The sequence below is a fragment of the Halictus rubicundus genome, chromosome 17 (assembly GCF_050948215.1).
Source record: "Halictus rubicundus isolate RS-2024b chromosome 17, iyHalRubi1_principal, whole genome shotgun sequence".
In the NCBI taxonomy this organism is placed as follows: domain Eukaryota; kingdom Metazoa; phylum Arthropoda; class Insecta; order Hymenoptera; family Halictidae; genus Halictus; species Halictus rubicundus.
Window position 1 is genome coordinate 1,627,367 of NC_135165.1, and position 24,171 is coordinate 1,651,537.

General features: G+C 40.0%; 5 protein-coding genes across 7 annotated transcripts; 3 read left to right on the forward strand and 2 right to left on the reverse strand.

Annotated features, from left to right (window-relative positions):
• Positions 1-397: 397 nt before the first annotated feature.
• Positions 398-8,761, reverse strand: LOC143362607 (uncharacterized). 3 transcript variants are annotated; one of them, XM_076802932.1, is made up of 7 exons: positions 8,620-8,761; positions 6,834-7,132; positions 6,132-6,534; positions 5,564-5,926; positions 5,072-5,477; positions 4,142-4,781; positions 398-2,572 (listed from the first exon to the last, which is right to left on the reverse strand). In XM_076802932.1, the coding sequence occupies exons 3-7, from the start codon at positions 6,456-6,458 to the stop codon at positions 2,512-2,514; spliced, it is 1,797 nt and encodes a 598-aa protein (XP_076659047.1). In that variant the 5' UTR covers positions 6,459-6,534; positions 6,834-7,132; positions 8,620-8,761; the 3' UTR covers positions 398-2,511. The 3 variants fall into 3 exon arrangements, with proteins under 3 accessions (XP_076659047.1, XP_076659046.1, XP_076659044.1); XM_076802931.1 differs by having other exon boundaries at positions 6,132-6,745; XM_076802929.1 differs by having other exon boundaries at positions 6,132-6,753.
• An 864-nt stretch (positions 8,762-9,625) lies between these two features.
• Letm1 (Leucine zipper and EF-hand containing transmembrane protein 1) lies at positions 9,626-13,379 on the forward strand. Its single transcript, XM_076802849.1, has 7 exons — positions 9,626-9,903; positions 10,323-10,774; positions 10,835-11,005; positions 11,075-11,389; positions 11,472-11,939; positions 12,015-12,452; positions 12,545-13,379. The coding sequence occupies exons 1-7, from the start codon at positions 9,846-9,848 to the stop codon at positions 12,932-12,934; spliced, it is 2,292 nt and encodes a 763-aa protein (XP_076658964.1). The 5' UTR covers positions 9,626-9,845; the 3' UTR covers positions 12,935-13,379.
• A 1,044-nt stretch (positions 13,380-14,423) lies between these two features.
• On the forward strand, positions 14,424-17,058 carry Mob3 (MOB kinase activator 3). Its single transcript, XM_076802871.1, has 5 exons — positions 14,424-14,818; positions 15,009-15,159; positions 15,234-15,461; positions 15,523-15,638; positions 15,751-17,058. The coding sequence occupies exons 1-5, from the start codon at positions 14,774-14,776 to the stop codon at positions 15,904-15,906; spliced, it is 696 nt and encodes a 231-aa protein (XP_076658986.1). The 5' UTR covers positions 14,424-14,773; the 3' UTR covers positions 15,907-17,058.
• On the reverse strand, positions 16,825-19,460 carry Uqcr-c1 (Ubiquinol-cytochrome c reductase core protein 1). The gene is made up of 7 exons (XM_076802858.1): positions 19,309-19,460; positions 18,613-18,831; positions 18,163-18,548; positions 17,890-18,083; positions 17,639-17,808; positions 17,312-17,566; positions 16,825-17,255 (listed from the first exon to the last, which is right to left on the reverse strand). Exons 1-7 carry the CDS (start codon positions 19,375-19,377, stop codon positions 17,115-17,117), a joined length of 1,434 nt encoding a protein of 477 aa, XP_076658973.1. The 5' UTR covers positions 19,378-19,460; the 3' UTR covers positions 16,825-17,114.
• A 389-nt stretch (positions 19,461-19,849) lies between these two features.
• Positions 19,850-23,780, forward strand: Nup107 (nuclear pore complex protein Nup107). Its single transcript, XM_076802562.1, has 7 exons — positions 19,850-20,739; positions 20,824-21,314; positions 21,420-21,627; positions 21,704-22,557; positions 22,678-22,995; positions 23,073-23,324; positions 23,408-23,780. The coding sequence occupies exons 1-7, from the start codon at positions 20,220-20,222 to the stop codon at positions 23,507-23,509; spliced, it is 2,745 nt and encodes a 914-aa protein (XP_076658677.1). The 5' UTR covers positions 19,850-20,219; the 3' UTR covers positions 23,510-23,780.
• The last annotated feature ends 391 nt before the right edge of the window (positions 23,781-24,171 follow it).

A 24,171-nucleotide genomic window follows, 5' to 3' on the forward strand; every position in this document is an offset into this window, starting at 1 on the left:
AGACAGAATAACAGATCTATATTCTATCTAGCGCCAACATGACACTCTGGCTGTTCTTACCAGACATTGTTCTATCCAAAAAGCTACTTCCCGGGGTTAAGACAAATTGTTGCGTCTCGAAAGCTTTTCTTGAATTCATTGAGCTTTATAGCCTCGGAACAATTTTGGATTTTAACAGATCTAGGATAGAATGGCAGACAGAATAACAGATCTATATTCTATCTAGCGCCAATATGGCACTCTGGCTGTTCGTACCAGACATTGTTCTATCCAAAATGTTATTTCCGAGGTTTATTGGACCAGATTTGGATCGGCTCTGGACGGATTGTCATGGATTCTGGAGGGTGAGAATAAGACAGAAGAGGCGTTGATCGGGTACGGCAAATAATAAACGTCGTCAGCGTTTGCAATGCCTTTATTTGGTTACTCCCTTCGCGTACATGATTTCGCGCAGAGAACACATACTCTCCGATTTGTTCTTTCTATCCTCTGGCTTTCATTCCGTCGCTTGGCTGGCGCGGTCCGTTCGTCGTTTTCGTGAACGACCCACACGTTTGAAACGTGACTACTCCACATCATCAACATCCTCGCAAAACACACGCCTTCGCGTACTATATTCATCCTGGTACTCTCTTTTTTCTTTTTATATCGTTTGAAAGGCATTTTTCGTTCTCTAATAACGTTCCTTCGTTCGCGCCTCCATACGAACGGCGGGGGCGCGGGCGTTTCGTTTCCTCTCCTTCTCATTTATCTTTACTTTTCGGTTCTTTTAATTTATGCGTTTTTTTTTCTTTCGTTTTAATCCTGTTTCTCTCTCTTGTTCACGTGTACGTTCATATCTCTTTCCCTCTTTCTCACGCTCACTCTCTCCCTCTCTTTCTCTCTCTCCCTTTCTCTCCCTCTCTCTCTCTCTCTCTCTCTCTCTCGCACAGTTATCCGATATATTTCCTCCGAGGGAGCACAGGAAAAGCATTGGATGCTGCTGGGGGCTCTCGGTTTCCATCGAAACACGGGATCCGGTGGATAAAAGGAGGGTGTGGGAAAAACGGGGACAATGGGGGCCATTAAATCTTCTAGGGAGTTAAATTATAATTAGGGGAAGATACAATTAAGATAATCCATTAATAATTACGAAAAGAAAACAACAAGAAAATAGAACAGTACTTCGACGATTGTTCTTTCTTTTTTTTTTTTACGGTTCGATAGTCGTGCGGCACTTTGTCGTCGTTTTTTTTTTTTTATTATTTTCTCTGCTTTTCTCTGTCTCATCCGTACTCGGTTTCTCGTAAGTACTCTCTGTCCTCGAATCTGGCCGCTTTCTGCATTTCGTTTTTTTTTTCTTCTCGATACGGCGCTCTTCGTTTTCTTCATTGAGAGGGATTTTTCTTCGCTACCGACGTTTCTACTTTCTCTCCTTTCTCCTCTCTCTCTCTCTCTCTCTCTCTCTCTGGTACTTCAGCCATTATAAATTTGCAATGCACCCAATGAGACTCGCACAGGACGTCTGTGCGTCGGATGAGAAACAGACAAAAGGAAAACTCTCTGCTCTGTACTACATCTCTAACAGAAAAATCAGCGCACTAATTTTTTTTTTTGCGTTTGTTTCTTTTTCTTTCTGCATACTCTCGCTCGTTCACTCTCTCTCTCTCTCTCTCTCTCCCGCTCTCTCACTCTCTCTCTCTCTCTCTCTCTCTCTCTCTCTCTCTCTCTCTCTCTCTTACTCTCTGTCTCTTTCGCTCTCGCTTTCGCTCACTCGCTTCCCACGAAAGTTCACGTAAAAGTATTCAACAAGCTACAAAAAAACGAAATCTCATGGACTACGTTCTCTCGATACAATTCTTTTTTTTTTCGTTTTGAATTTTCTTTCTCGCTGGCGCGGCGGGCGTGCAGCACGCGCGCGCGCACACGCACTCGGTGTCTCTTCGTGGGTTTTTTTTTTTTGTTTAAACACTGGCGTAACATATACACTGTACGTTTTTTTTTTATACTTTGCTCCATTTCTTTTTTTTTTTCTCCTTTACTTGTCAAAGTGTTAATAATAATTATCTAAATGAACGTTTAATATTTCCCTTTCTCGTCTCGCTATCTTTCACTTTTCTTTTTTTTTTTTATTCTTTCCTCGCTTTGTTTCGTTCGACGACAACCGGGGGATACTTCTTTATTTATTTTTTTTTTGTCGTTTACTTTATTATTATTACTATTATTTATTATTATTATTTTATTTATTATTAATAGCGCCGTCTTGGATACATGCATAACAAATTCCACATGCCAAGAGGCCCCCCCCATCTGTGTCGTGTTCACGTTCTAAACGGTTTGCGTGTCTCCTCGCCATTTTCGGGGAAAAAAAACATGTACATAGTTATTAAACCTTCGGATCTCCAGTCGTCAGAGCGTTCTTTTCATTATTAGTTTCGTTTGTTCGCTGTACTTGTTTCACGTATCTTTTTAGCTCGTGCGAGTGTGATTTTTAGAGTTGTTTACATTAAAGCAGCTCGTTATCTATCCGGCTCATAAGGTCAACGGACGCAAAGTCGTCAGAGGCTGGCATCCGAAGCTGCTACTGTGCCTTCTACCGAAAAAAACACATTAAACACGTTAAAGGATTCGTTGGAAACACGGCTCCCGGCTAAGTACTCGGACCGTATGTACACGCTACAACAAACGCTACGCTACGTCACGCTATCCCGAGAGGAAACTGGACTTCTCCGCAGTATCGCAAACCCAATGTAGAATTTCCCACGGTTCAAGCGTAATCATCTTCGGGGATGATACTTTAATTTCGCCTACGCGTCGCCGCCACGTGCCACGCTATCGATTACGCATACATCATACATGTGACACGTACGTGTACACCGGGTGTCACAATATTCGGAACGGTTCTCCGTGGAAAAGTAAGTGAAAAGTATAGAATGAAATGTTCTTTAAAAAAAATCGAGCACAACCGCAGAGAATTCAGTCTCGCGTCAACAAATTTGATTCTATAAATTTCTCTCTTGCTTCTCCATCCTTTGTCTGATCGTGCCATAAACACCGTGACACCCTGTGCGCACTGTATATACTTTCTCAAAGTTACAATAGAAACATGAACTTTTAAGGAGTCCTGCTCTACCAATTGGAAGAATTTAGTAAAAAAAAAAAAAGTAAAAAGAAAAGTGACTTGCACCTCGATCGTTTGAAGTAATGTAATGAAACGCCGAATAAAATTAAATCGTTCGTTTTTGTCCTAACGCGGGACAAAGCCAATTTAGTGTTCAAGGTCGTAGATCATGCGTAACTTCGTCTCCGGTCTGCAGAACGCACGGCGCCGTTGAAATTCTTGGCAGAACCTGTAGATAGCGCGACGATTGCTCGACGACATGACGCGAACGACCTTGAAATGTCATTTGTGCTTGTCCTTGATAAACTAAAGGTATCCGCTCGTTAACGTTTGCGAATCGAACCTAAAGGTTAAACGCTGTTTACCCGGCAAACAGATAAACTCGCCGAGATTCACGCTCAAACATAACAAAAAAAAAGAAAAAAATAATAATAATAATAGAAGCATACTTCCGAAATTTCTACGACGTCCTAACGATTAACAAATATAAATTTTGCTTCGACTAATTAGCCAATCAGTCTTTGGTCTAGTAATACGCTCCGTACCAGCGACGGACATGTTGTTTCTTCTCGAATTCGTCGAAGGAACAACGTTCAACAATAAAAAGAAAACAAAACCTAGTCCATAGTTTCCCAACCGCGTCTAGCTCGCACAACCCCTGAGTTTTCAATTTTTCTTTTTTTCTCTTTCTGATTTCCCAGTCGAGCTGCGCGAGTAATTTTAGAACGCGTCAAAGCTTTACCTACCGGGAGCCAATTAAAAAAAGTTCGTTAACACCTTGCACTACGATTTTCTGCGGATCTACAATATAGTTAGACCTTTGTCGTTCAGCGTAAAAAGAGTTAGACAAACAAATTAAAAGAAAAAATCAAAATAAAAAGAAACTGAAATCGTAATGCCTCTAGATCTTCACATTGAGAAACTATGAGACCCAGCCGAGAAAGAAAACGGTCCAGAGCGTGTACAAAATTAAAAAACGAAAAAAAAAAAATTAAAAAAAAAAGCCGTGAACAACACCGTGAGTTCTCTATAGTTGATTACCTTTTCCTATCATTGTGCAGAGGTACGTTAGATCGTACCCAGCCCAGTTGACCCAATGCATAGCAATCTTTCTCGACTTTCTCCTCTTCGCGAATAACAGTATCTTCTACTCCGACCGGAGTATAATGGAAATGATCCTGTTCGGAGAGAATTCTGCGTTTGACCGGAGATCGAATGGGCTCGGTTTGAACGCACTTGTCACACTGACGCACCCTGAATTTCAACGTTAGATTCGACGATACCGGAGGAATCGGTGAGTCGCCCTCCCGGTACTCCATGTACGGGCTCTCACCGCCAGGAAGATACAACAAGTTCCCCGACTCGGATCGGCGATACGCGACCCGCTCTAAGGTATTGTTTACAGGAAACGTAGTCCCGTCGGCCCACTGACCGTCATCCTTTATCGGACGAAAGTGTGTGCGAGCGGAAGTGAGCAAATCCTCGTCCGGTTCTGGCAGGCTGTTCACCTTCAGATTTGAACGAGATTCTTTGCGTGTTCCTATGGGTGTTTTACGGGGTGCGACTGGAAAGAAGCAGCTACCTGTCTGAGGACTGTGGCCCAAGGCAGTCAAATTGCTGCCGAGCCCTTTCCAGCACCAAGATCCATCCATAGCTGAGTCGGACCAGTTTACGTTACTCTCTGAAATGTTAGAACATCACAGATACGTTTACTCATAACACGTTTAGCGCAGTGTCAGCGACTAACTTAGAAACACACGATAATATTTAACGAAAACGATAATGAAAGAGACACATTCGTAGCACGACACAGATATAGCGATCTACGTCTAAACTTAGTGCGCATACCATTTACTTACATTTCCGTTAGATCTCTCCTATCCGTTAGATATATATATATATATACTTAAGTCAATATTACTATATCGAGATACTCGTTAGATAGTGTGACTGCGGTTCCAAAGTACCAACCTGATTTATTCTTGTTACTACATTCGTCCGCGTAATCCTCGATGCTGATCAAGTCGATGTCCCACGGAATGAGCGGCGAGTCGTCAACAATTGATTCCTGGTACGGTGTGTCAGTAGCGTAACCATTGTCCGAGGTGGATAAAGTAAAGATTGTCTCGGTAGTGTCTGTCGGCCAAAGAGGTCCTGAAGGAATAGAGAGAGTGGGAGCCGCCCAGATAGAAGCCGTATCCTGTGCATTGCCCGGTCCTGAATCCCATAGTGCCTCCAAGCTTTCGTTGAACTTTGCTTGCAACTGTGCCAACCTCAGCTGGTCCAACTCTAATTCTCGTTCCTTTTCACGTTCGCGCTCCATTGACTTGACAAATCCAAAGCTTTCTTTTTCCTCCGATCTCCGTGGCTCGATACTCTAAAGAAAAATGTGTTTGAAATGTATTAGAATTTTTCATCACCCTCTACGACTACTATAAAAAGCCTCTACCCGGAAATACTTACAATGGACATTTTAGTTTTCTTATTGCGAGTTTTATTATTGTTCTTGTTATTGTTATAGCTAACCCCGTTGATTTTATTGTTACTGTTGTTGTTGTTGTTGTTGTTGTTCGAGATGTTATTGTTGTTGTTGTTTCCTAGACTTCTCTCCTTTCTCTGAGAAACTTTTTTTAGACTTGTCGATTGCAAAGCAGGGAACGCTGCATAGTATCTGAGAGCCCTATCGCGAGGTGTCAGCGACTCTAAGCTTGTCTTGGTTTCGCCATCAGATTTCTTGGATTCGTCCTCTTTCTCGCTCGAGCCGCCTCCTTCCAAATCTCGTAGTTTCATGCATAACTCGTCGACCAGTGTTTCTACTCCACATTTCTACAATTGACACCAAATAAACAGATTTTACAGATAGATCTTAGAACAAAATGTTATTACTCGAGATAACTTTTGCCCAACTCTGTAGCGAGCCTAATTATCCGAACTCGATTATCTGAACGGCATTGTCCCCGGATCAGTTCGGATAAAGGGGGTCCCCTACTGTGCTGTATCGCAAACATAGATAAAGTTAGTTGATCCTCACATTATCGGCAGCGCTTGTTAGACATTGCACAACAGCACGTCTCTGTTCCCTGTCCCCTTGCGTTGGCAGCTTGACTTTGGGTCGGGCACGTATGCGACGTCCTCCGTTCCTCCCTGTGCCCACAGCTTCTTCTGGAGGACTTAGGGCCGAGTCGGGGCGGCGCAGCAGGCTGAGCACAAACCGCGAGTACGCAATTGGGTCGATTCCCAATTCGTCCAGGCGCGTCTCCAGCCACTGTCGCAACTCCTCCTCGGCCCTTGTGCCGAACACTTCACCTCCTCCAGGGGACGCCGCTATCCCGACCAGATGCAGTGCCGGGTTCCTCATTTCCTCTTATTAAAGTTCCTCCTGGACCCGAAAACTTTCACAGACTCAACTACCTCCAGGGTGATCATCTTCTCTTCTAAGAAAGGACAAACCGCTCGAAGAGATTCAAGATTTTCATGGTCTGGCATCATACAGTTTATCGCTGCTCAGGCTTCCTGGCGTAAGCCATGCCCTTTTGGAATTATTTCTGAATGTTTTGCAAGTATTGCAGCTAGCTTTGACAAGGATCAAAAGACACACTGATACCGGTGTGTGTCTGTGGTTCCCCCCTACAAAGGTAGTCACACCTGCAAGCCTCAACAGTGATAACCAATTAAGTTGAAGCGCAATTTAAAATGATCGATCATGGTGAAGGAAAACAAGAACTAGACTTACCTTTATAATAGAGTTACTGTATTATATTATTGTCCTTTAATGTTTCAATTTTACTGGATCCACCACCTTGACGTTTATTTGCTTGATAAATGTTAGATTGTTTTCTTCTTCTCTTAGTTACTTGTAATTTCTTCAGTTTAATTACATAGCCCACAATTGGTGGTAGTATTCCTTGAAATTTTAGTTACGTCGATTAGAAATTATTTGGTTCTTGTGCACAGGTGGTGGATGTTTTGTAGTAATGAGGCTGGCAGGTCTTAGCGAAGGATAACAAGTTTAGTTTCCTTCCCATTTTGACGCTGAAATTACAGAATTTCATCCAGTTATTAACTAGTATAATAAACGTAGTAAATAAATATGATTTCATTCCCTTTCGTTTATTTGCAAAATCCAAAAAATATAATTGAACTTTGTATCAATAATTGCAATTTAAATGTTACGTCTCTTCAGTGATCAATTGATTGTGTAAAACGTTTATCTGTCATTATGCAACTTTAATTAGACATTAGTGCCAATTCATTAACAACAATAGATACATTGTACTAAACGAAAGCAGAACACAAAAACAAAATATAGAATGGTACACAATGTATAGTATAACAAAACTATAATTCAAATTGGTTCACTAGGAAACGCTAGTTAGTATCTAGTGATAACATTCAATGTTGTCAAACGCATACAACAGTGGCACGCGAACTCAAAGCAGAATGTGTTATAGATATTACAGCTGACTATAATCACCTTATGACTAATGTTAGTTTCAGATAACACATTGGGATAATCATAGACTACCTTTAGTCATTAGGCTAACATCGTACAAATCGCGTTACGAAACGTCATCGACAATGAGGGTTCGTGACAGCGATATCTAACCATAGAAAAAAATCGATTTTCTAATTCAAAATCAAATTCTGCCCGTTGAAACCGCCAAAAATTCGATTAATCGCAGATTGCCATTGCTCATTACGTTAACATAAATCATCGGACAACGTCGTGTTACGAAACGTCATTGAGAATGAGGCTTCGTGACAGCGGTGTATCATCGTCAAACAAAAAATCAATTTAACAATTCAAAATCAAATTCTGCTCTCTGGAGAGCGCTAAAAATTCATTCCGACCTGTGTGTCTGGCAATTTCGAACGTCCGCGAACTTTGTGCGGCAACGCGTGTTCGTCGCGAATCTTTTTGCGCATAATATAAGACGCAGTTGGAAACGTGCGTTTACGTTAGAGGCTGTTAAGTCACGTTGCACGAACAGTGGATCTAAGAGCACATATTCCACGTCGTGGCTCAGGGGACGAGTTAGGGACATCGCATTCGATTACATGGGGCAAGATCAGCGGCGTGAAACGTTCGAGCACCGTTATCAAACGCTGTCAAAGTCGCTTATCGGCGGATTACGCGGCTGCGAGAACGATCAAACGCGAAGGACACGGTTTTTCCTGTGGATTTTTCGTGAGAATCATCGGCCAGCTTTGTACGCTGGCTAGATGTTTCTCGGGCTGATGCACGAAAACAAACTGCAATTCCGAACGCGTTCCGCTGCACCAAGGCTGTCTATCTATATGGATTGTTGGCAGACGCATCGCTCCCGAGCAATGCAAATAACCTTGCCCGATTGCGCGATGCGTTTCGTCTGAGTCATAAGCTTTCGCCGTCGAGAACGTCCGACTGCGCGACATTGCGAAACAGAAACAAGTCAAGATTCGCGGGCTGTCAACGCGCGACAACCAAGACAATCATGTCCGTCGTCTGAATAAACGAGATTATTCGAATTTTGACGTACCTGCATGCCTCGAGAGATGATTTTCACCCCGGCCTCTTCTACACACCCCACTCACAGAAAAACATGGCGGCTACTGAAGCTTTCTTGCCCCTCCCCCTTTCGCTGATGCCAATTGGTCGGTTCTTGCACAAGATTCGAGTTGCGTTCCTAAAAGCATTTTTCTCTTGACCCGACTGTGTACGATTTCCATGTTGATTTCGAGTACAGGTTATCTAAAAAATGTTGTATTAGCATGAAAGGAGTGATTCCTGAGGTCATTTGAAGTAAATTTTCCTTTGCGAAAATGTTCTCCCGCGACATTGCCGAGAAAAACACGGACCAATCGGAGCCGAGCAATTTCTGAGCCGATAAGGCAGGCAACAGTGGACGTAATCGTGTATGAGGTGTCCCATCTATGTTATTCATCGTTTATGACGATTCTGACGCATCGGCAATTTAAAATCATAGACAAAAAATTGTAATATAGAATAATGTCCACACAAACCTATACAAGTCTATAATTCAATAGTGCGAATCAAATCATTACAATAAAGGAGATTTTAACAACTGTTGCATTAGATAAATATATTTGTGTATTTCTAATTTGTCTATTTAAATAAATTTCTCTGCATATTTCAATACTGTAGATTAATAAATGAATTTGAATACCTCGTCTTATCGACTTTTGTATGTCATTATCTGTCTATTGTAATTATTATCTAGGCATGCCATTTGACAATACGGTACTTTTTGCATGACTTCTACGATTTTATAGTGACGACGTATGTAAATCGTATAGAAAGAAAGTGAAAGAAAGAAACACGTAATGTGGTACCTGAAGGCATTGAACGTTAACAATAACGTTTAAAAAAAAAGGTAGGTGAACTATTATTGGGCGAATGCTGCAAAATATTGGTACCTGTTAGAATCGCAACTTACATTTTTCTTACATCACTGGTAAACTGGTTGCAAACGAAATAGAGTGGATCCTCTAATCAAATTGTGATTCTGATTTGACAGCGGGATGTGTTCTAAAAAGATGAATCCTCATACGACTTATTAGTTATATTTAGTGAAAGGGCAGGCAAAAGTAAAGTCATGCTAGTAATATTGAAACCAGCTGATCTTTGATCTCCAATCGCTATGTTCAAGGCGGAAAATGTGTGATGGCCGTATTTTACTACATATTTGCAGGGAAACACGGCTTCGAAAAACTACAAAAATCACGAAAAAAACATTAATACACGATGAATACCTTGATCCATTCGAAAGCAATGATAATTAACCATGGCAAAACGATCCGACGTACGTATAATTCATTCTATTCTATAATAAATCAAAATTATGGTGTACCAATTTCCAATACGTATATTCTAAATACCGTGCACGCTATATTTATATAACAGGCAAATTGACGACTAGAACTATTAATATCTGTTTGACATCGGCAAAATTTTTCCATTCTGTTTGAATGCTTTCACTTTTCTAGGCTTGCAATTTATATAATTATTTAAGCAGTAGGTTATGTTGTGAAATAAGTTTTAATAATAGCGGTTTCGTATATCCGCGATATAATGCTACATGTTATTGAACGCCGATCTTATTGACAATGGCGTGTTGTTATGGAAAATTTTTACTCGAACCTAGAAGATATTTCATTGAAAATTACAGACGTTGATAGAATAATTATTTAATAATCTTATAGTATATATAATATTTTACAGAATATGGCTGTTTCAAGTTGTGGTACAACAACAATCAAATAAATGGAGGCTTGGCACTCATTTACACCGATAACAGAAATCTGGGGAACAACAGATTGTTGATACACTCAAAAGTAATAGAAAGCTGTAACATTGTAAATAGACCACATTTACAACTTCGTACGTTTTATGCAACACCAATATGGAGTGGGCAAGAATCGTCTTCCAAAGTGGAGGACACAGTAAAAAATATCAAGGAGCAAAAGGATTTCAAACAAAAAAACGAGGGAACCGTTGCTAAGACTAGTTCGAAAGCAGTGGTAGAGAAACAAACATTATGGCAGAGAGTCAAGGGGGAAATTATACATTACTATCATGGGTTTAGATTGCTGGGTCTGGATATGAAAATTTCAGCAAAATTAGTTTGGAGAATCTTGAAAGGCAATGAACTTAGTAGAAGGGAGCACAGATTGGTAAGTTAACTATGTAAATATTAAATTCGCTGAACTCTTCTCATTTTTAACTACTTTCAGCTAATAAAAACAACTGGAGACATGTTCAGGCTCATTCCCTTCTCTGTTTTCATCATTGTTCCTTTCATGGAGTTCCTGCTACCAATCGCTATCAAGTTTTTCCCTGGCATGCTGCCGTCTACCTTCCAAACAGCAACAGAAAAAGAGGACAAACTGAAGCAAGCATTAAAGGTTCGAATCCGTCCTTCCTGTCCGGTAACAATTTCATTCGAACTCTACCTTTGAATGTTTCTACTTCAGATAAAAATCGAGATGGCGAAATTTTTACAAAAAACATTGGATGACATGGCAGTACAGTCGACGGACTACAAGTCGAAGAAGGCCAAAGAATTCGCAGAATTCTTTTATAAAGTTCGGAGTTCCGGCACCACAGCATCAAACGAAGAGATAATGCAATTTAGTAAGCTTTTCGAAGACGAGATTACGTTAGACTCTCTTTCCCGACCACAATTGGTGGCGTTGTGTAGAGTACTGGATGTGCAGACTCTGGGAACAACAAATTTCTTAAGATTTCTGCTTCGAATGAGGCTCAGAAGTCTCTCAGCGGACGATAAGGTGTTCTATCTTATCTACTCTGATTCACGCATTTTGTACTACAGTCGTTCTTTCTTGCCTATAACTGAGGTACATTTTTTAGCTCATAGAAAAGGAAGGTATCGATTCCCTGACTAGAAGCGAGTTGCAGCAAGCCTGCAGGGCACGAGGAATGAGAGCGTACGGTTTGCCGGAGAGCAAATTGAGGGAGCAACTGTCCCAATGGTTGGACCTGAGTCTGAACGAAAAGGTCCCGCCGTCGTTATTACTTCTCTCGCGAGCGTTGATGGTCCCGGAGACGATACCCATGTCGGACAAGTTGAAAGCCACCATTTCAGCCCTTCCGGACACCGTTGTCGCACGTACCCAGGGCGCAATCGGGGAGAAGGAGGGCAAAATGGACCACAAGACGAACATCGAGATCATCAAGATGGAGGAGAAAAAGATCGAGGAAGAGCGGCAAGAGAAGAAAGATGTCGAGCCACAGCCGGCAGTGTCCCCGTCCAAAATTGACGAGATCACTAACACAGACGTGAAAGTACTAGAGCAGGCTTTAGATACTATCGGAAAGGTTTGTATAAATGGTAGCTAGGTGAATTAGTTTAGTATGTGAGATTGTTACTTATAGAGGAACAATTTTACAAAGGACAAGAAGACCATGTCGGTGGAAAAGGAGGAGCTGAAGGAGCTAAAGGAAGAAATGGCTGACTACCAGGAAGACATAAAGGAGCTCCACGAGATCAAAGCTGCCGCGAAGGGTCAAGAGGACGTAGAAAACATTAAGGAGTCCAAGGGTGCTAAACGATTATTCAACAAAGTGAATAAGATGATCCGAAAGATGGACGAGGTTCTGGAGCAGCTTGAATCCGAGAAGAAGCTTAAACAGGAGGCTGATACCGTGAACGTGGAAGAGTCCCCCTCTGTCAAGAGTGCGGAGGAATTGGTCAGGATAGACGAACTAATCACAGCCATTAAGAAAATTCAAAATGTACCTGACGAGCATCGGTTACAGCGCATAGTAGAAATCTTAGCGAAAATGGATGACGACAGGGATGGAGCTATAAAGGTCGAAGACGTTCTGAAGGTACATTTCTCACAAAATTAATCAAATTTTCAAACCTCTTCGAGATTTTTGATTCACCCTGTATAACACGAATTTTTATTGCCCGTTTATAGGTGGTGGAATTAATTGGAAAAGAGGACATTAAGTTAAGCAAGCAGCAATTACACGAACTGATCGAATTAATTGATAAGGAGGAAATACTGGAAGTGGAAGAACAGATCCAAAAATCGTTGCAGAAGGACCCGTCCGCTGGAAAGGAACAGTCGTCCGAAGAAAAGTATGTTGCACCAAAATCTCCCGTTCCTGCTACACCAGTAACGACTGAAAAAAGTTTTGGCAAAGAGGAACTAGATGAAGACTACGGAACACGAACCCCCGAAAAGGGAAGGGAAAAAGCCGCGGTACTTAAGAGCAACTCCTCTTCCAATCCAGTGAGCAATCCTCCATTAGGCACCAGTGTCCCACCGACGACGAAAAAGGCGGAAGGCTCTAAGCAGCTATGATCACCGCACAATAAACTATAAATTAATGTATGTAATTATTAATACAATCTTTCTATCAGACATTATTTGAAGGCGATATTGCGTTATCATCTCTATAAATATTTTCACACGTACATTTCTTTAGCGAAAGGGATTATATATACATAGCAGAAGTTTTTTAAGAAGGCTTCGGACACATGGAAGTCTTCCTAGAATAACTCCAACAGTTATATGTATGTATTAACAGGCTTCATAATGAAACGCTGACACATACATGATCTATCGTTGCTAATTTAGAACGATTTTACAAAAAACGTTAATAGAATAACCTTCATCGAACTTTTGTATTCATTGCTACACCAGATTTTGAATTGTTTTCATTAAGACTGCGATGCATTTAGCAGCATCACAACGTGTTACTTGGTCTAGAAATTACAAACTGTCTGTGCTGGTCACAAAAAAGAAACATTACTCTGCTTACAAATTTTTTATTGACATTGGAAAATCAATTTTTTTAAAAAATTGTACGTGACAATACTGTAGTCATCGATATTGTTAATTAGCAAAGGGGATTATGACACAAGCACTTTGTGTTTTGTTTGAACGAAGTTCAATTCCGAAATATTGTACTACCGTGAGGAATCATTCCATCTGTCTGAGTATTGACTATAGTTAAAGAATTATGAATTGCAAACGTGAACCTCTATGATCGAGGTTCAAGTAAAAGTGTAATGTACATTTATAGGCGAAATAATTTTACTAACTGTAAAGTACATGAACAGGGATTATTGTCTATTACATGTATTTATTGAATATATAAAAAGAGAATATTTATGTAAAGCACGTAACAATTGACTACTGAATACTTCTACCTTACATACGAAAAAAAGAAATTAAAAATTAGACCTTAATTGAAATTGAAAGTAAACGAATGAATTAAAATATACGAGATCAAACACTGCTGAGATATAGGATTTAGAATCGTCGACATAATAATAAAACGGAAGCGATAACACACGAAATTCAGTAATCTTATGTAGTAGTGTACATATACTTGCACAAAGTTACAGTATGAATAATATGTTATTATATAATAGTTATATCAATTTCAAGAGGAAAAAAACATGGATAGTAATTGATGCCCTGAACGACATTTACTTTTTTACTTCCGCGCATCAAACTGCCTGTTTATGTAATAAACTATTTGTGTAAAAAAAAAATATAAAATGGTCTTATTCGAAATGTGTTTTTCGTAAGTTAAGTGTACGATTACTTTTATTAAAGATGTTCACGTACAGTTATTGTTATTTTCAACGAACCACTGTCTCATAAACTACGAGTAAAAAATGATTTAAATTTTTTTCAATACTGAAATGTTTTCGATCTATATTTTATTTTCTCTGCTACATTATAAATTTTCAAATAATATAAATATTTGTCAAATTTACTGCAGTTCTTTTTCCCCCATTTGCGTTCATATATACATAATATGTATACGCAGTTCCCTATGTAGGATACGTTTGAAACAACCGGGATTTGTAGATGTATTGAAGGGATACCGACAAAATGACTAATGCATCCGGGTGAGATAGAAATTTCTAAAAAAGTACAATTGTGCGTCGACGCAAAGTGTTGCCCAAGTTGGGCGAGCATAATAGTGTTCGAATGATGAATAAAAATTGAATTCGATGCAGAAAACCGTGAACGAACAAGTAAAATGGAAAGGCACGGTAAACATTCAAGCGTGGGAGTGATTTTCAGTTTGTAGCGTATGTATAGACATAGACCGAAATAGGTTTGCCCTGCCGGTTACCTCGGTGTTTGTGTATTATTCGCAAGTTCCGTGTAACTTGAATCGCAATGACTGCGTTAAGCGGATTTATGGAGTTTTTCCAGAAAGGAAAGGTAATTTCCCCGTATACTTGTACATTGCTTGACATTTAAGCGTATACTCTAACCTGTTGTACAGTGTTATTGATTATTTTAAGTTGACTCAAATGCTAATATCCCCTTATTTTATACCGTTACGTCTACACAGTTATAGAATTTGTTTGAAGAATTCCTAATTAAAATTTCTTTCAATTCAACATTTCAGACATTCAGACCAAAGAAGAAATTTGCTCATGGAACCTTGCGTTATTCCCTACACAAACAAGCACAAGCTTCTCTGAATTCTGGGATTAATTTAAGATCTGTTGTAAAACTACCACCTGGGGAAGACCTCAATGACTGGATCGCTGTTCACGGTACTCAATGATTTTGTTAAGAAAATATTACACATATACTATGTTTTTCTCATGTTCAATGTTATTAATTTCAGTGGTAGATTTCTTCAACAGAATAAATTTGATATATGGTACTATTTCTGAATACTGTGATTCTGCATCTTGTCCCACTATGAGCGGTGGAGCTCGGTTCGAATATTTATGGGCAGATGGTGAAAAGTATAAAAAGCCTACTGCACTGCCAGCGCCACAGTATGTTAGTCTCCTTATGGATTGGATAGAAGCACAGATTAACAATGAAAACATATTTCCAGTTTCAACAGGTATTTGGCTTTAATAGTAAAAATGTTGATTTATGTAATTAATGTGAAAATTTTCTTTCAGATGTACCATTTCCAAAAACCTTTGTACCTCTGTGTAGAAAAATTTTAACCCGCTTGTTTAGAGTCTTTGTTCATGTCTACATACATCATTTTGATCGTATCGTCGCTATAGGAGCAGTAAGTCTCGTATTTTTAGTGACAATATTATTACTGAAACTCTTACTATTGCTTACTCGAATACCAGCTTGGGTGAGATCCGAATACTCGAATATGCCCCCCTATGTTTCAGGAAGCACATGTAAATACATGCTATAAACACTTTTACTATTTTGTAACGGAATTCGAATTAGTCAATACGAAAGAACTGGAACCACTGGCTGAAATGACTGCCAAAGTATGTAAGGATACATCGCCAACGCAGACTCCATCGCACAATCCTAGGTAGTCATGAAACTTAAGAAAATACAAGTATGTTAATCGAATTAAAGAGAGGTAAAATTCTTTCAATATAAGTACAAAGATGAGAGCTCTCTTTTGTAGCATTTAAAAAAAAACCTGAAAAGATTGGTTACTATTCACATACAACAAAATATTAGTATCTACAATTTTGATAATTATCATTATTAATAGTCGCTAAGTCAGGCTTGAATCTCTTTAAAAAGCTTTACTGTGTAACGCTTAAATTCATAATCCAATAATACCCGTAGAGTTCCATTAGTACAGTAAGAATAATTTCGTGATTTGAAATCATGATTTTCTCATCTATACATATATGTTTTTCTACTGAATCGTATCGAATAGGAGAAACATAATGCATTTATTGCTCATTTGCGAGATGCTACTTAAACTGAAGTGCAAACCTGAGGAATAATATAAGATTCTGAAAGCTTTATGTCCATAATGGATACACAGTCGTAGCAATAAAATTCTAGCTATGTCCATAGTAATTTTATCTTCACGGGTCAGTGATTAAATTATAAATTTAGATATCGAATTTTATGAAACTATTTTACATTATTTATATCGTCATAGAAGTATATAATTGTATATATAATTTGCGTAGTATTTTCACAGTTGCATTTAAAACTGCAATAATTTTGTACGCGATTAAAGGCACCGACATCGAAACGAAAGAAATAGAACAGACAACAGAAATAGAAAGAGTACAAATTGCTGAAACAATAAATTTGTTTACAACTTGGAAATTTGTCCATTATTTATATTGAATTAAGCCATGAAAAATAAACGAATATTACGAACGAAAACGCAAAATAGTTCTGATAAAATAATAATGATCTCGACCTTCGAAGTGTGAATCTGTTTCCTTCTCCATATTATAAACCAAAAGCAGAGCCAAAAGATAAAGTTTCTGTAGGTAAATTGTTTTATTTAAGCCTGGCAATACACGTTCGGCAGATGACTAATCGTCGAACAAATATTAAAAAGAAACTACAATGCACGATGCGGTGTGTACCTAGAAACATGCATTACATATTTCCAATTGCTTAATAAATATTGTGGGATAAATCGTAACAATGATTCTCATTCACGGAAAACGGTTTATGTAGTTGTAGTTTCAATTTAATGTCGAGTTTTTTTCACTAAAACTGACGTTCTGGGCGACTCGTCCTAAATTCTACCAACGGAAATTGTTTAGACGCGTAATCTGTACATGTCTGCTCTGATTATGTTGTAATCAGGGAGGTTCTCGATTGGGCCAACAGCTGCGATTACCGGGCACTGATTGTAAATATATTTCATACCGACATCGTGAATAGTTTTGGCCGTTACGCTCTGAAAAGAATTCGTTGTTAAAGATGACAAATAATTAACATACAAACATTACTTACATCTATCCTGGCCTCGAGTTCGTGAAGGGGTATGCGTCTGTTGTAGCATAGCATTTGTCTACCGATATCTTCGCAAATCGCGGTCGTACCGTCCAATTGAAGAAGCATATTCGTTTTGAGAATGTTTTTCGCACGTTCCACTTCCCTTTCCGTGACCGATACACATAATCTCATCCATTCGAACTGGATATTTTCTACGAAGTCTTCACACGACATGGGATCGCATACGTAGTACACACCCCATAGACCGGTATCCTACAAAGGAGAAATAGTTCGAGGAAAGAGCTCGCTTAGTATTAAAATGATTCTATAAAAAAAAGTATGTACTTTGTAGCATGTATTGAAACTTTGGTAACTGTGGCACATTCCCATTATTGCTCCAGCTTGAGCCAAGTGGTTCGCGCTGCTTGTACCACCTCCCTGGCTGCGGTCCCACGCTCCCATCAAAGTGTTCGCAACCATAAGAGGAATGTTGTCAGCATCCGCCCATCCAGCACCTACAAGAAAAGTCTCTAAGTTCCTATTCTCTATGAACTAGACTGCAGACACAAACTACTATCCAACAAGGCTTTCAGCACCTTCGACAGCGATGGCTATATGCGCAAGAGGCATGGTGTCGTCACGGACTCTGATTTCAGAACCAGTGTAACGACACGGGACATCTAGAAGTGGAATTTCGTCATAGTGTGGCCCTGTCATTTTACCAAAGTGTTTGTCAGCCAATTCTACCAGAGCATTGTGTTCCACACCACCAGCTCCTGCTAATACGAATCTGAGAAAAAGAAATAAATTTTACAGTGTCTGTACATACAATAGAGATACATACCATAGGAACATGTAATTTGTATTACCTTGGTGGACCATAGTACGTCCTTACATAATCCTGAAGATCTTTTTTCGTAATGCTCTTGATATTTTTGGTCGGTCCTAAAATTGTCCTGCCCAGAGGAGTTCCTTGGTAAGCACTGCTGTGCAGGTGATCGAAGACAACCTCCTGGAGGTTTGTCTCGACCTCTTGCATCTCTCTCAGGATAACACCTCGCTCTCTTTCGATCTCGTTTTCCCCAAGCTTGGAATTTTGGATGATGTCGCTTAAAATTTCCACCGCTTTCGGTACATCTTGTGACAAGCATTTGGCATAGAATACTGTCTGCTCCCTGCTTGTGTAGGCATTCAAATGAGCACCCATGTTCTCAATTTCTAATTCTAAATCGGTTTGCGATCGTTTGGTGGTCCCCTGTTGATATTACTAGTTTGAATTAATACTTCAAACATCTTGAGCTAAGAGTGGTGCAATTTACCTTGAAAGCCATGTGTTCCATGAAGTGGGCCACACCATTGTTTTCATCAGTTTCAAAACGGCTGCCAGAATCGATCCACAGCCCTACTGTGGCTGTCGGTGCACCGGTGTCTTCGCTTGCTACCCTCAAACCACAATCTAAAGTTGTAACTCTCGTTGCAGGCTGATTGATCAGCAATTCTTTCACAGAAGGCCCTGTAGATCGCCATTGTTTCTGGGTCTACGAAACATAATATTAGAATTCATTTTCAAGAAGAATATATTAAATATGTTCATAAAGAAGGAAATTTGGCAAAAACGCTTGCATATGGAGCTTCACCTCTCCTTATTAGTATAAATTTATTAACTTCACAAGTATCAATCAATTGTATCTTAGAAGTCTCCAAATTTAATGGCAGCACACTACTGCAACATTGTCTTCAGAGTGGATCGAATGCATCGAGGTTATAATATTTTGACACAAGTTTCCACCGTGTATAGTAGAATTCAATTCGAGAAGTTCTGCTTATTGTCATTTAAACACTAATCCATTAGGTCTCTTTTGTTTTCGTAATATTTTAAACAGTTTATTCTCATTACGTAAGGAGCAAATGAAGTCCACGAAATTTTGATCTCGACCAAATGAAGTGGATTTCATTGATTCATTGGCAACTATTCGAGCGATGATCGAAGAATGGTAAAATGATCATTTGATTACCTTCACGAGACTGGTTTTATTGGTGTAAGTCCGCAACGCAGAACTAACTTTTAGCAGACGAGTCGCCATTTTCCCGATTTCCTCGCAACTGCTCCTATCTTACGACCAAGGCAGTAGCGACAATTTGAACTATAGTACTCAGAGGACACTCCTCCCAGTATGTATATAGAATCATAGATATAACAATGTTAATTTCCTTGTAGACAGAAGCGTAACATGTTAAAATTGTAACTTGTTAAATTTAATGAATAAAGTACCGCTATTTTCAATATGAAATAATGCGAGGAAGATTATTAAATATAGCTCCTTCCTTTAGTTTGTTCCTACTGATCAGAGACTTTCAGTATAAATCTCCAATGTTTATACATTGTGTTCACCTATAACTTTATTGTAAACATTGAGAGCATTAGACAAACATTAATTTCTATGTGTTCGATTAGATGCAAAGAATATAGGGAATTTCTACTGATTCAGGAAATATTTTATTTCACTATCGGTAGTACTGTACCAGGGACAAAATGGAGGAAATATGCTCTGTAGAGTAGAGCAATCAATCATTATTTTTACATTTCAAGTATGCTACCGTGATGATTTTCAAATTGCATTTTACCTACCATAAGATGCATACTTCCAGTTTTAATTTGAACCCTGAAAAATAAAAAACCTTCAACGGGAAGGCATTGAAATATTGGTTTTACTTCGAGTGTGAATAATCACTGCCTGATTTCCCATAAGACATAATACAAATTCCGGCAAGAATCATATGCTTCGTAAAGTCTTCAAATAGTGTCATTCCTCGAAGCGGCGTTAGCGGCAAAACGTTCAAGACACTCGTTTGTGAGCCATAAAGCGACAAGGATTTTGTCGTTATAAAGATACTCGTGACACAGTTCGAAAACCGGGATTTAACAATGAATACCTTACACAACACCACCGAGAATTTGGATCGGTCCATTGACATGTATAATCAGGAGAATGCTCACCGAAAATCGTTTTTGAGGTTAAGCGGGAAAAACACAACTCCTAGGAGGATTTCATCACAGAATAGTCTTTTGCGGAAGGACTTGGATGACTCGCAACAATTAAACGACACGAATAGTCCGAAGATATCGCAGAAATCATATTTGAGTTCGAAGTTGATGAAAGGTTATGACATGCTGGACATAGACAGCTCGTTAACCCTGGCTCCTCACGAGATGCGTGATATAATGGCAGCGTCCGAGAACAATGAGCTCACATTGAGGGAAATGATGGAAGACAGTAGCGCGACTGGCATGATTCTAAAAGCGAAGCAACCGTGGAGAGACGTAATGTCTAAATTGTACTACGACTTTCTACATAGCATACAGATGAACTTTTCAGAGGCTCAGGTGTTCGACATTGTCGCAGACTTTATACAGAATTGTACAGATACTTTAGACATAATGAGAGGTACAAAGCAATACGTTAGAAGGCTAATATTTGACCTGGCACAGTGTATACTGTTCTGTTCGATTAATAATTCTTTTGTTATAGGAATGCAAGCAAAAGTGGAGACCATGGAACCGTCAGAGGAAGAAGTCTCTTTGGAGAATGAAAGAAACACCTGGAGGCTTGTTTATTGCCTGTACCAGAATCGAATAAACAGTCTTAATTGTCCCACAGCAATGGAAGAGGATGCCGAGGAAAACGATACTTATATATCCGAAAAAGTTGTAATAGATAGTTTATTCAAGGTTGATAGATACATACGAGAATATCAGTTGATAATCGACTGGCTGGAAAAGAACGCGTTGGACCAGGCAGACAAATACCCGTCCACTGAACAGTTCACCGATAAAACGCTCGCGTGGGAAAACACAGTACGACAATTGCTCACTTACAAAGATAAAGATTCGATTCCGTTTCGTTCGAGTAGACCGATGATATCGTCCTTAGATCCAGACGCTCCAATCAGAGAAGGTAAACCTCTCCATGATCTGGACAGGGAAGACGATGCAAGACTTGAAAAAAGAATGTTCATAGAGGTATAAGGTTCTTCGATGAAAGATTAACCAAAAACGGAAATGACGATTAAACGAGAAGACTTTGGAAATAGATATAGTACATAACAAAGATATTTTATGCAACAGGTACGCTGCGGGCGACTGACAAAGGCACAGGCGCTCGCTGAACATTGTGGTCAGTCTTGGAGAGCCGCTTGTCTGTTAGGTTGGATACCTTATCACGATCCTAATTACAAAAATCCATTAGCCGACACTAAGTTACCCATCGAGGGAAATCCGAATCGAAGTATTTGGAAACAGTGCGCGTGGGAGCTCTCCCAGGACAAGCGCGTAGGTAATAATCCGTGTTTCATTGCCGTTTGCTAACCGATCAATTTCACGAGTAACCAATTTCCGCTTCTCTGATTTAGGTCAATACTACCGGGCTGTTTATGCCAGCCTTTGCGGGAACGTCCAACAAATGTTGCCAGTTGCGTCCTCATGGCAGGACGCGCTATGGGGCCACATGAAGGCGCTGCTGGACATCAAAGTGGAAAGAGAGATCAGGGATCTGGTGGTTAAAAGCTTCACGAACATGCCCGACGAATATTGGAAGAACGAGCTTTCGCTGGAGGACGTTTTCAAGGAGCTACACGCGTCGAAGAATCCAATTATCCGCACGCAAGCAAACGCGCCGGACCATCTGATCCAGAAATACTTGATACTCGATCAAATCCCGAAATTGATGGAGGAGATCGAGAACATGATAGATCTGAAGATCTGCGACCCGCACTTTCTGCGGTTCCTGGCTCACTTGATATTCTTCTTTCGGCAGATCGGGAAGAACGTGAACGACAATGTCGGCGACAAGATTTTAATGGCTTACGTTCACGTTCTGATCGAAATGGACGACCCGATCCTGATCGCTTTCTATACAGCCATGCTCCCTCAGGAGTCGCAAGTGACCAATTACGCTTGCTACCTGGAAAATATCAAGGACTATGAACAGCGCAAGAAGTGTTTGACTGCAGCGGAGGACGCTAACTTGAACGTAGAAGCCATCACGAAGTTGGTAGTGGAGCGTATTCGCTCGAAAGACGTGGAAGTCGACACTGCCGATTTGAAGGGCACCATAACCAACGCTGATCTGGAGAAGATCAACGCGTTGGACTGGCTAATATTTTATCAAAGTCAGCGGGAAGAGGCTTTGTGGCAGACCAACGCACTCATAAGATACTTCTTAATGAACGAGAGAATCGATGCCGCGAGAAAAGCATTCAACAAGGTATACAAATAGATCTTAAGAATTTTTCCTCAGCGCTAAATTAACACTTTAGCTTCCTTAAATGTAGTAGAATCGTTAGAGAGTCCATTCATAGTTGTGTGAATTGAATTTTTTCTCAAGATTCCAGCAGACTCGATCGAGTCGGTGATGTCCGAGTATCCAACGATGGACGGTACCCTAACTAATCTCACGATCACGAATAATTTATCGAAAAGAGCGTCTATGGCGATTCGAGAGTACCTTTGTTACAACACCTACCTGGACGCCCAAGAAGGCTTCGCGGAGTGGTTTTCTCACTATCATCATGGAAAGCCCACCCCTCTGGAAGAACTAACGTTATACGCCACTTTTACCGAGAAAGTTGCGTACGAGCATAAGAAAGCACAGTATAACGTTGAAATGGAGAGGTGGAAGTGCACGATGCAACATCATACAAAGGTCTGTCAGATGAAACGCTCAAGCCAAATAAAAACGCTTGGCAAATATGGGAAATTAAATGAACTATCTTCTCGCAGGCTGTCAAGCAATTGTTGTTCAACGTACTGTTGTTCCCCGATGGTGGTTGGCTGGTAGACACAACCAATAGCAACGACGAGTCGAGTACACCGGAAGAAGAGTCGCGGGAGGAAGAAATGGAGAAGCTGCGTCAACTTTGTATCCCGAAAATCACTCTTCTTCTTCACTCGGTGATGACCGAGATGAACGAGCACGCTGGATGCATACAGTTAGCGGATATCCTTGCCTCGAAGCAATATCAGCTTTACAAGGTCTTTATATTATCAAATAAAGCCGCTAAAGATTAAACGATAATATTGTTGAATTTATATTGTTTCTTCTTTTTGTATTTCAGGTATTCCAGAAGAACAGGTTACGCGAGGTGTTTAAGAAGATCTGCGAATCCTCCCTGATCCTGATGGATCAAAAGAAAGATCCTTGGGGCTACCCGAAGTGAACCTCGTAGCGAAATTGTAGACGCTAATTTCAAAAGTGTACACAACGAGATTCGGATCTCATTTATCGCTAATAATCCGCATCTTCCTGTATTTTAATTGTATATGGAACAGGAGTCGGTTGTTCGGCGGATCGAGAGGTCGCAAGCACCCTGTACAAAGTCGCCTCTATCTTTTTTATAAAACCAGTTTATTGTCAACCACAAGAAGTGAATATAAAATTTGATACAATGTTCAATAATTCATAATCATAATATATTATATACTTCATGATTACTTAGATGCTCCTTTTTACCCAATCGTTAATAAATGTAGCGCTGTCGAAGCTGTAGATTCAAAAACGCGTGGAGAAACGTTCGCGGAGAAAAAGGTAAAACTCAGGCGGACGAGGAGGAGGAAGGGGGATATAGAGAGAGAGATGGGAGACAATGAACGATTATAATTATCCTGAGATACTTTCCCATTGGAGAATCAATTAATTCACCGTGACTCCACGGACTGCTAACAGCGACCGCATGCTAATCTTTCGCCATACATAATTATCCGTCGGACGTGGGTCTGCATACAATGGATAAATACGTACGAGCTCCGATTCAAATCATCGAAAGGTAATCAAAGGAAATCACGATAGACGAAGAACGAAGGTGTTCGTGATGCGTGGCGT

Excerpts from the sequence above, each read along its gene's own strand:
- LOC143362607 (XM_076802932.1), bottom strand. The coding sequence starts at position 6,458 with ATGAGGAACCCGGCACTGCATCTGGTCGGGATAGCGGCGTCCCCTGGA. Across the intron at positions 5,927-6,131 it reads TAACAAGCGCTGCCGATAAT|AAATGTGGAGTAGAAACACT; the intron begins GTGAGGATCAAC and ends TGTCAATTGTAG. Across the intron at positions 5,478-5,563 it reads AGAAAACTAAAATGTCCATT|AGTATCGAGCCACGGAGATC; the intron begins GTAAGTATTTCC and ends ATTTTTCTTTAG.
- Letm1 (XM_076802849.1), top strand. The coding sequence starts at position 9,846 with ATGAATACCTTGATCCATTCGAAAGCAATGATAATTAACCATGGCAAA. Across the intron at positions 10,775-10,834 it reads GTAGAAGGGAGCACAGATTG|CTAATAAAAACAACTGGAGA; the intron begins GTAAGTTAACTA and ends AACTACTTTCAG. Across the intron at positions 11,390-11,471 it reads GTCTCTCAGCGGACGATAAG|CTCATAGAAAAGGAAGGTAT; the intron begins GTGTTCTATCTT and ends TACATTTTTTAG.
- Mob3 (XM_076802871.1), top strand. The coding sequence starts at position 14,774 with ATGACTGCGTTAAGCGGATTTATGGAGTTTTTCCAGAAAGGAAAG. Across the intron at positions 15,160-15,233 it reads TGACTGGATCGCTGTTCACG|TGGTAGATTTCTTCAACAGA; the intron begins GTACTCAATGAT and ends TATTAATTTCAG. Across the intron at positions 15,639-15,750 it reads GTATCGTCGCTATAGGAGCA|GAAGCACATGTAAATACATG; the intron begins GTAAGTCTCGTA and ends CCTATGTTTCAG.
- Uqcr-c1 (XM_076802858.1), bottom strand. The coding sequence starts at position 19,377 with ATGGCGACTCGTCTGCTAAAAGTTAGTTCTGCGTTGCGGACTTACACC. Across the intron at positions 18,832-19,308 it reads ATAAAACCAGTCTCGTGAAG|ACCCAGAAACAATGGCGATC; the intron begins GTAATCAAATGA and ends TATGTTTCGTAG. Across the intron at positions 18,549-18,612 it reads TGGAACACATGGCTTTCAAG|GGGACCACCAAACGATCGCA; the intron begins GTAAATTGCACC and ends TAATATCAACAG.
- Nup107 (XM_076802562.1), top strand. The coding sequence starts at position 20,220 with ATGAATACCTTACACAACACCACCGAGAATTTGGATCGGTCCATTGAC. Across the intron at positions 20,740-20,823 it reads TACTTTAGACATAATGAGAG|GAATGCAAGCAAAAGTGGAG; the intron begins GTACAAAGCAAT and ends CTTTTGTTATAG. Across the intron at positions 22,558-22,677 it reads CGAGAAAAGCATTCAACAAG|ATTCCAGCAGACTCGATCGA; the intron begins GTATACAAATAG and ends TTTTTTCTCAAG.